At 38.9% G+C, this 9,809-nt stretch overlaps 1 protein-coding gene across 1 annotated transcript in view; it reads right to left on the bottom strand.

The window, feature by feature from the left end:
- LOC106876120 (uncharacterized) overlaps positions 1 to 9,809 on the bottom strand; it is a 138,795-nt gene that overhangs the window by 21,845 nt on the left and 107,141 nt on the right. Inside the window, exons 23-25 of the mRNA XM_089346163.1 lie at positions 8,952 to 9,183; positions 8,489 to 8,660; positions 330 to 488 (exon numbers count right to left, since the gene is read on the bottom strand). Coding sequence (XP_089202289.1) covers positions 330 to 488; positions 8,489 to 8,660; positions 8,952 to 9,183 — 563 coding nt within the window. The remainder of the gene's footprint in view (positions 1 to 329; positions 489 to 8,488; positions 8,661 to 8,951; positions 9,184 to 9,809) is intronic.

The following is a 9,809-nucleotide window of genomic DNA, read 5'->3' as shown; positions in this document are numbered from 1 at the left end:
ACGATCGCTACTTATATTCTTTGCTCGGTGTTTTAGTCACGATGTCTGGGATCTTCGTCACTTTGTAGCGGTCAAATCAAATTGAAACATCGTTGAAGCCCTCTCTGGGTTCTTAATACACCAAATTCCTTAAGGGATGTCTATCCGAGACAAAACTCAGAACAAGCGCCCTCCTGAGTTTCTCTATGCATTATAAATGATCCACACACAAACTGTCATATATAGATGAGTACATACATGTAAACATTGGCAGTTATGCTGTATTAATATTGTTATAAAAAAACGTATCAATGAATTCAACCAGAAAGAAGAAAGGTTTTGTTCCGTACCCTGTATAGCTTATCATTCCTCATCGAGAAAAAGACTATCCTTGAAAGGGCTGATCTTTCGTCGTTTTTCAGATGCTTTGGTAAACTCTTTGGTAAGGAAATAAAGGAAAATGCCTGTATATCTTCTTGCTGTGGATCAGGGTATGAGTGGTTATAGAGCTGGTAGAGAAAAATGGAAGAAAATTTGAAATTGATAAATAATAAATAACACTACTACAACAGTGGCTGCTTTTATTGTGACCTCTTCAATATTACAACACATATCATAATAGCTAAAACTATCAATGCCATACGCTACCACTGTCTCATTCATAAGCAACCACTGGGGTTTCTGCATTGGTCAACTAATTATTGGTCTGTCCAGTAGAATACTACTTTTTTCTCAATCTCTTTCTCGGGTTCGCAGTGACATGAATGCAGAAGTATTTGGTGCAAAATCATGTTTATCTCATTGTTTTCAACCAATGACATGATTTTCTACTATTTATTCCTGAATCCTTTTGTAACCATCACACATACAACCAAATACATGCCCCCAAGCTATGCATAATTACACATTGACACTAATGTCCATTTCACTGTATTGGTTGACAATATTAATCAGCACGAGACTATATCCATTAACAACGGAACCAAAAGTGAAAGAAATGTGGTCGACCTAATTGTGGCACACCACCTTTTGGAGGGTTTAGTGTTCCACTTTAAACAAGGTGAAATATTTAAGATTAAATCAAATTTCCTCTACGCCTCGGAAAACCTAATCTATGTCATTACCTACTTAGAGTGCAGTAATCAATATATTGGCCAAACAGAAATATCACTCCGTCGAAGAACCACTCTCTACAAAGAACAAATCCGCCACCCACAATACAGACAGATACAAGTCAGTGAACACATAGAAAGGTGTGCTAGGAACCTTAATCCTAATTTCCTAATTTTCCCCGTCTATTAATGTTCACAGAACACCTCAGTACAGCAAAGAATGAATAAGGAGGCAATTTTCATCAATATCTTCCACAACTCAATATGAACACATAACGTAATACAGAACTCTACTAACCTTTCAATTAATACCACTAACCGCCATACATCCCTGGTATAGTCATGTGATGCAATGAAATGAGGATTATTGCAAAAAGAAGTGTCGATCGCTAAACGTAAATGGAACCAGAGGAAGCTTGGGACGCAGTAGAGGAAATACCAACCTGAGATTGCTGAGTCTCTCGCAGAAAATGACGACAAACGACTCGAGAAGAACCGTCGGTCTGATGCAAATTGGGATTTTAAAAAGCATATCTTTATTGTCAATTCCCACGAATTCAATTTGTACCTGAGAAACCTCCCCACCAACTTATCTGCAGATCACCCGCACTAAGATCACTCCCTGACTATGGCATAATTTCCTCAGTTGCTGTAATTATATAAGAGCAAAACTGCACATATTCCATCCCCTTTTTGTGCTATTAATTATTCTTTTCCTTGGAATCACTTCTTTTACCCCTCATCTAAAACTTCTATCACACCAAGCAACAAAGGTTTCGTTACAGAAGACCAAATAAGTGTTCTTCGCTAATTTTGCTATTCTCATTTCAAATCTATAATTCGATTTGTTCTATCATGTCTAGATTTTGTGCAAAAATGCAAATCACTTAATAAGATTTCTTACCCCGTCCAGATTTTGGTTTTAATCATCTTAATGCCAGTGATATGGTGTTTGATTTTCAAGGTGAAAGCAATTTTTGTTTGACAACTATATGAACATTCTTATGATTCTGATCAATAAAATTTATCCAGAGTTAGCAACACTGAGTCAAGAGTTGCCAATTGCCCAACGGTCAGTCGGTACATGACAGCCAAGTAGATTCGTTGTTGAAGACAGCAGTTCACCTGAAGAGGTTGATAGTAATATAGAAATAGGGGAAAGAATGGCATATATTTTCCAGATGCAACTAGCTCCCTACATTTGTTAAGTCAAACGGAGTTAAATGACTTAGTGTCCAATTTGGAATTATTAAAAGAAAAGGTAGAGTTGCACAATTCCAGACCTCAAGATCGGAATTTTTCTCCAGCGAAACTCCAAAGTTCCTATTCACCATCTGCAGTTTTCATCATTTTACTGAGAGGAGGACAACATTTGTTTCTGCCACGATATCAGTGGTTTGATGGAAACTATTGGCTTTTGCTATGATCCAAAACCATGGAGACTGTTCATTGACTCTAGTGAAGCTTGTCTTAAAGCTGTATTACTGTACAACGGCAATGAAAATCTTTCAATATCTTTATCCACTGACCTTAATGAGAGTTATGAATCAATGGAACTGCTCCTAAGCCTCATCAAATATAAGGACCACATATGTAATATTTGTGACAACCTTAAAGTTGTATTATTACTTCTTGGGTTATATTTGGGCTACATAAAGCGTATCTGCTTTTTGTGTCCATGGAGCATCAGAGATGACAAAAAATACTACAAAAAATGTGATTGGCCATCTAGAACTGAACATGTTGGTAATCAAAGTGTGAAATACCCAGCACTTCTTGAGCCTCAGAAAGTCCATCTTCCACCAGTTCACGTTAAACTTGGAGCTTTGAAGAATTTCGTGAAGAGAATGGATGATCAATGTAATGGTTTTCAATAATTAAAGGATAAATTCAAAGGAAGTTTCACAGATGCTAACCTAGAAGCTGAGTTTCACTTGACTTCAAATCCTCAGTATCATCCTCGACTCATCGTTTACATTTAATCGAAATGAGAAAAAACTAGGAGGCTTAGCGACAAGCCTGGTGAGCGATTCCACCAACAGATCTCAGTTGGAGAAAACAGATACCAAGGTAATTTCAACCCAAATATGATGGAAGATCATTGTTGGTTCCTGCAGGGGAACGCGTCTTCATACAAATGACAGATTAAGAGGAAATATCAAAGTTTCCCGTAGGAACAGGAAGTCGCCTTTCGGTAGTTACAACAAAATACTAACGTGGTTGGTTGGGCGCAGGGATGGTATTTCCACTAATGGAATTCTGTTTCAAGCTGGAAGAATGAGGAAAGGCACACCTGTTCACTAATTATTTATGTATGCTTAACATAAAACTTGGCATTGAAAAGTAGTTTAGACGGATTTCGTAACAGAAGCGGATGAGAAGAAAAAAATGAAAAATAAGGGATTTCGATGAAACGATATCTGGACGTGATAGAAAAATTTAGATATCAGATGTTAAATTAGCATCAGAAATTTGATAGGAATCAGTAGTTTACATATATGTAACCATGAAGTTGAGGTTTGTTGCCTAGGATTATCATCCTTTTGTTTCCAATTTCCAATGAACGTTTCTTTTGCCCTGAATACCCTCTTATATATGTCATCGAACTCACCTTACTTTTCGTCACTCAATATTTCCAGCCCTACGTGCCTCTTACATCTACCTCTGTCACTGTGCAACTTCTCTATCCTTTGTACTTCACATTATCTCGCTATATCTTATCTATCAATGGTTTTATTTAGTTCTTTCTCCCCCACCGATTTTCTTTTCTTGTATTGTAACCAATCAGCTCCACTTCTGTGATCCACTGCTGTTTTCATTACCTTACACATAACTGGGATTTTTTATTGTCCAAGCCTCCACTCATGTCAACCACTCACAATTCATTTGCATCCTCATCTCTACCACCTATCACTCTGCTTTCACACTCATGAACCAACCTACATATGCATTCTCGATTCTCTCCGCCTATTTCTTCTCAGTCCACCTTGTACCTTGAGAGTACTCTCTGACACCTCATCTCCACTATCCTTCTCTTTTTATACCTGGGATATCCATGTATCTCCTCCACAGCAAGACGCATAGTTTTGTATCTCTATCATACATTTACCTCCCGATACTTGCCATAAAGGCCCCCCCTCAATATTGCACCCCTCCTAATCTGTTAAAGGTGATTGTCGTGAGTCTTACTTGGTGGCCTCACTAATGCTGGGGCCAAAATACATCTCCCAACACACTTGGTAAAATGGTTGGCTTCAGGAAGGCAATCCAGCCACAGAAACCAGGCAAAATCAGACATTGGAGGTTAATTGCAGCCCTCTCACGGGTCGAATCCTGTAGAATAGTCGAACCCATGCCAGCATGCAATACGTAAATTTATGATAATGACATTATATTCATACGTATATACACCCATCTAATACATAAATGTATATAAGTATGACGCAGAGAAGGAGGATATGGAAAATAAAAGATCCTGCAATTAGGAATAGATTTAGAGAAATCTACTGATACTTATCAGAGAAACTGATACTTATGACTGTAAGGATTTAAATTTAAACACTTGTACTTATAGGTGAAACCTGGACATTTCTACGAAATTTCTAGCTCAGTGCTACGGAACAGACATATGATTGGAGCTAAGTCCTGACTAAGCCGAAAGATATTTGATGTTGGAACGATACGGTTGGTTGGTCAGTAAAGGCTAAGAGAGACATGGAAAGCCTGGAAGGAAGGTGTTAGTAGGGAGCGATATCAAATGTTAGAAGCGCAGCTGAGGGACTGGTATATTTAGCGATGGATAAGACAGGGAAAAGGGGATTAGTGCTTGTCCAGAAATGTGCTTCTCAGAGGTGAAAGGTGTTTAGGATCGTAAGACTGAAAGAATCGAAATGTCTTTTATTGATAAATGTATTCAGAGCAATGACTGTATATTCGCCATTAATAGGGAACGCAAAATAGCGCCATGGAGTGCAACTACGAGAGGTTGCTCAATGTGGAGAACTTATGCGAGGAACAAGTTGATCCTATACAGGGACCAGCAACTTCATATGACAACAGTATAGTAGATAAGGCAATGAACGGCACGAAAAGAGGGAAAATCCATCAGAGATAGTTGCAGAGATGCTCAAAATATCCGGTGATGTTGGGTTCAAGATTACCACCCGGATGGTTATTCAAATTATTCAAGATGGAATCATACTCAATGGTTGGCTGTATCATCGTAAAATACTAGAAAGGTAACGAAGATACGTCAGATAGAAGTTGTATATGAATCAATTTACCGGATCAAGTTATGATAGTCATAGCACAAGTGATTTGTGCTAGGATAGACTTAGACGAAATACTGGAAGAGGTACTATAGATGTAACCTTTTTGGTGAGAAGACTGCAGGGGAAATACTTAACTAAGACTAAACTATTATTTCTGGCCTTCCTTGACCTGAGGGAGGCATTTCACAAGGTACCATGTGGTCAGTAAGGTGGTCGAAAGGCTATGTAATAGCTGTACAAACCATATACAAAAGTGCAGTAAGAAAGTGAGAATCAACAACGATTTTAGTGGAGAATTTAGCGTGAAAGCTACATTCCACCAAGGCTCAGTCTTTAGTCCTCTTCTATTCAACGTTGTCTTATAGACCATCACATAGGAGTTTAAGACTGGCTGTCCATGGAAACGTCTGTATGCTGATAACCTAGTTCTCATAGTTGGATCTATAGGAAAAATTCCAAGCATGGAAGCTAAACCTCGATTTGAGAGTTTTTAAGGTAATCTTAGCAAAGATAAGAGTTTTATTAAGCAGAAAAGAAGACAGAACCATGGTACCTTCAAGGAAACAGCATTGCTGTGTATGCAGAAAAGTTGTAGATAAAAACAGGATACACTGTACTTAGTGTAATCTATGAACAGAAACGATATGTAGAGATATTACGGAATCACTGGCATACGGTAGGTGTAAAAGCTTCACATGCAACATAACGTGTTATTCGCTCAGCGGAAATAGTTTCCCTTGAATTCCTGAACGACACACTAGAGTTGATAGACTGCGTTATCTAGGACATGCATTCAGAACGGGAGCTGGTTGCTCCGGAATTGTAGCCAGAGTAAGAAAGGGCTGGAGAGAGTTCAGGGAACTACTACTACTGCAGGCAACAAAGGTCTTTCTCCAAAGAGTGAAGGACAGATTGTTTGAAGCTCAGTGTCAGAACCGCAATACTACATGATAAATTGACATGGGCCTTGAAGGAAGAGTATATGAATAGACTGGAAAGAAATGAAGCAAGCATGTTCCGTTGGATGTGCAATATGATTGTGCTTAAACGACGTAGTATAGATGTGCTGAGAGAAAAACTTGGCTTTAGAGGAAAGGTATTTAGTGTGCAAGAAAGAAGAGTGTACTGGTATGGACACGTGATGCGTTTGGATGAGGACAACTGTATAAAGAAGAGGTGATCACAAAATGTGGCTGGAACTTGTGGACGAGTTAAACTAAGAAAGATATTGAACGAAATGGTACAGGCTGACCTTAGGAGCCTGAAACTCACAGAATAAATGACAAAGCACCTGGATGTCTGGATGTGGTTCTAGAAACGACACGCTAATCACGGCGAAACTGCCACTTGAAAGCATCATGTGTATATATTGTATATAAGTGCACAAATACACTTATGTATATTATATATTATATAAGTGCACAAATATATATATATATATATATATATATATATATATATATATAATATATATATATATATATATATTATATATATGTGTGAACAATTTCCTGTTCATATCGAGCCCTCCGTCGCTTCCATTGTGGTGCTATGCTCCTCATACCACTTCTTGTTATCCAAAACCTTTGTAGCCATTCTTCATTTATTTCAATATTATTCTCTCCATCTAAACGCTTCACTGATTTCTTCTATCCTCCCCCACACTGGACCACCGAATTCTATCCGCATGCACTACGCCTTGTTCTCTCTCTCTCTCTCTCTCTCCCTCTCTCTCTCTCTCTCTCTCTCTCTCTCTCTCTCTCTCTCTCTCTCTCCCTATCTCCTCTAGCCTACCCTAACACGCAATCTCTCTTCTGCACCCCGCTTGTCAACTGTATCATCACTACCATCCTGTTACTGCTTACTTTCATCATTTCTCTTTCTCCCCCACCATTTCATGCAATATTGTCCGTCCCTACCCGCTGTACTCACGCTTCATCTCTATCCAGTCCTTACATACGTGGCCTATCTCTATCATTCCCGCAATTTCCTGATCCATAGACTTCGAGATCCCCCTCCATTCGCTCCTATTTTCTCTTCCCTCATTCCCCTCTACTTATCTCATACCTTCAGCCGCCCCCTATACTCCTCATCCCCTCTATCTCTTCGCAGCTCTTTCTCACTCTTTCCACATAAATGTGAGTAGCTCCTCTGCAGCAAGAATCTCTTCTACCCCGAATATATTCTGTCATACCACAACCATTATCTGCTAGAATAAAGCTCCTACCCGGGGTTTCCTAGGTGTTCAGGCTGCATGGCGTCCTTACTTGTGCTATGGATAAAGGGTTAAGACCCCCTTCTTTCATGAATGACCATAGGAAGTCGATCATGATTGTCAGCCTCCCTCTCCATCAATGTTATCCAAGGGAAAGGCAAAGACCGATACAGCTTTGCATCACTGACTTTGCAACTCATTTCTACAGCTGAGTGAACTTGAGTGACGTGAAATAAAGTGACTTGCTCAAGAAAACAACACACAGCCCAGTCTGGGAATCGAACTCACTACCTGAGCCATGCCCCTTTCGCACTGCCAATGGCATGAGAAAAGCACCCAGTCCACTCTGTAAAGTGGGTGGCGTTAGGAAGGGCAACATCCATCCACAGAAATCATGCCAAAGCTGACACTGTAGCACAATACAGTCGTTGGGGAGACCGGATTCTGTCAATCCATTCAACCCATGCCGGCATGAAACATGGACGTTAAATGATGGTGATGATGATGATGATGATGATGGTGATGATGATGATGATGATGATGATGATGTAATATAAGTGAAACTCTCACAAAATTGTTATTTTTTTCTGATGAAGCAAACGATCAGAAAAATAATGCGGTCAGTTGTAAGTTCTAATTATTACGTTAGCATTGCAGCTGATCTATTTAATCTGTATGCTGTGCGTGCGTGTGCGTGCGTGTGTGCGTGTGTGTGTGTGTGTGTGTGTGTGTGTGTGTGTGTGTAGTGGGTCTCTTGCATTTCAAATTGTAAGCTGCATCAGATAACGTATATACAATAACTACTTTATACGACAATAAATGAAATTATATTCCATTCTAATGTATTTCACCAATTTGGGTGTTTAGAACAAAATGGTTAACGAGAGAGTAATCATGCGAACGTATTGTACCAGTGTGTTTGCTTCTGTTTCATTAGTTCCATAGGAAACACCATAGAAAAGACCATCGAAAGTGTCCTTATTCACTTTGGCAACACCAATACCAAGATTAGAATATATAGCTGTGACTTGCTGCTCTTCCAGTGGAATCTTTTCTGGCATCGTTTCTATAATGTCCAGCATTCTGTAGAGAAAATCAAGAAAACAATTTTTAATTTACAGTATGTTTATAATACGGAATTAGCTATAGGTGTAATTACACTAATTATTTAACTAACAAGGTTTTGTATCCAACTGCTGCTTCTACTACTTCTGTTTTTGCTAGATTAGCGTTGATGCAGCAAATTTTATTATTTATGCCGTTCCAAATATGGCTACTGCTACTGCTTTTCTTTCTTTGTCTTTTTTCGACTACTACTACTACTACTACTACTACTACTACTACTACTACAAAGAAAAGTGATTTGAATATTACCTGCTGACACTTCTATCAGCTTGTTCTGCCTCGGCCAAAACCTTCTCTGGTGTGTTCATTATATTGTTGATACAAAGAAGTATATTGTCCAGTGCTATATTAGCAGACACGTTCGATATCAATGGCGCCATTTTCTCAAGAATATCTACATCCAAGTCAATATCTTGATGCTTGAAATACACTGATTTCTGCGAAACATTTAAGACCTCTTTCGAAATATCGTCGATATTCCCTGCAATGAAAAATTGTACATGAAATTTAATGGAATTACAATCGATTTGAGTTCAAACATTAAATGCAAATTAAATGTCACAAAACAATTAATGAGTCACCGCAAGTTAATTAACCACTCCGACTTCAAAGAGCACAAAAAATTGCTGAATATGTTCAGTTGATCAGTACTATACTCATATAGCCTTAGGGTCTCCTGCTCTGTAACATTAACTGGAACAGCGGGGGAGTTACACAACACTAGGGAGCACTTAATAGGTGATACTTGATGGTGGTGGAAGGGTGTTTGTACATAATATCATTGACAATGAATTACGATACACCAAACAACATAAACAGCTATTAATTTCAACGCAATTATTTTTCCAATTCCAAGGTGAATCTAGAGGGTCGCTGTTCTAAGGAATAATACTAATTTGAAATTTTGGCACAAGGTCAACAATTCTGAGGGAGGGTGTAAGTCAATTACATTGACCCCCAGTACCCGACTCCGAAAGGATGAAAAGTAAAGTGAACCTCAGCGGAATTTGAACTCAGAAAGTCAGACGAAATGCCGCAAGCACCTCCTTCGCCCGGCGCGCTAACGATTCTGCCAGCTCACTTCCTCAATCTAAACATTAATATTGG

The sequence above is a fragment of the Octopus bimaculoides genome, chromosome 30 (assembly GCF_046866305.1).
Source record: "Octopus bimaculoides isolate indiv1 chromosome 30, ASM4686630v1, whole genome shotgun sequence".
NCBI classification, from domain to species: Eukaryota; Metazoa; Mollusca; class Cephalopoda; order Octopoda; family Octopodidae; genus Octopus; species Octopus bimaculoides.
Note: the sequence above shows the minus strand (reverse complement) of the source record. Positions and strands in the feature narration are given on the sequence as shown.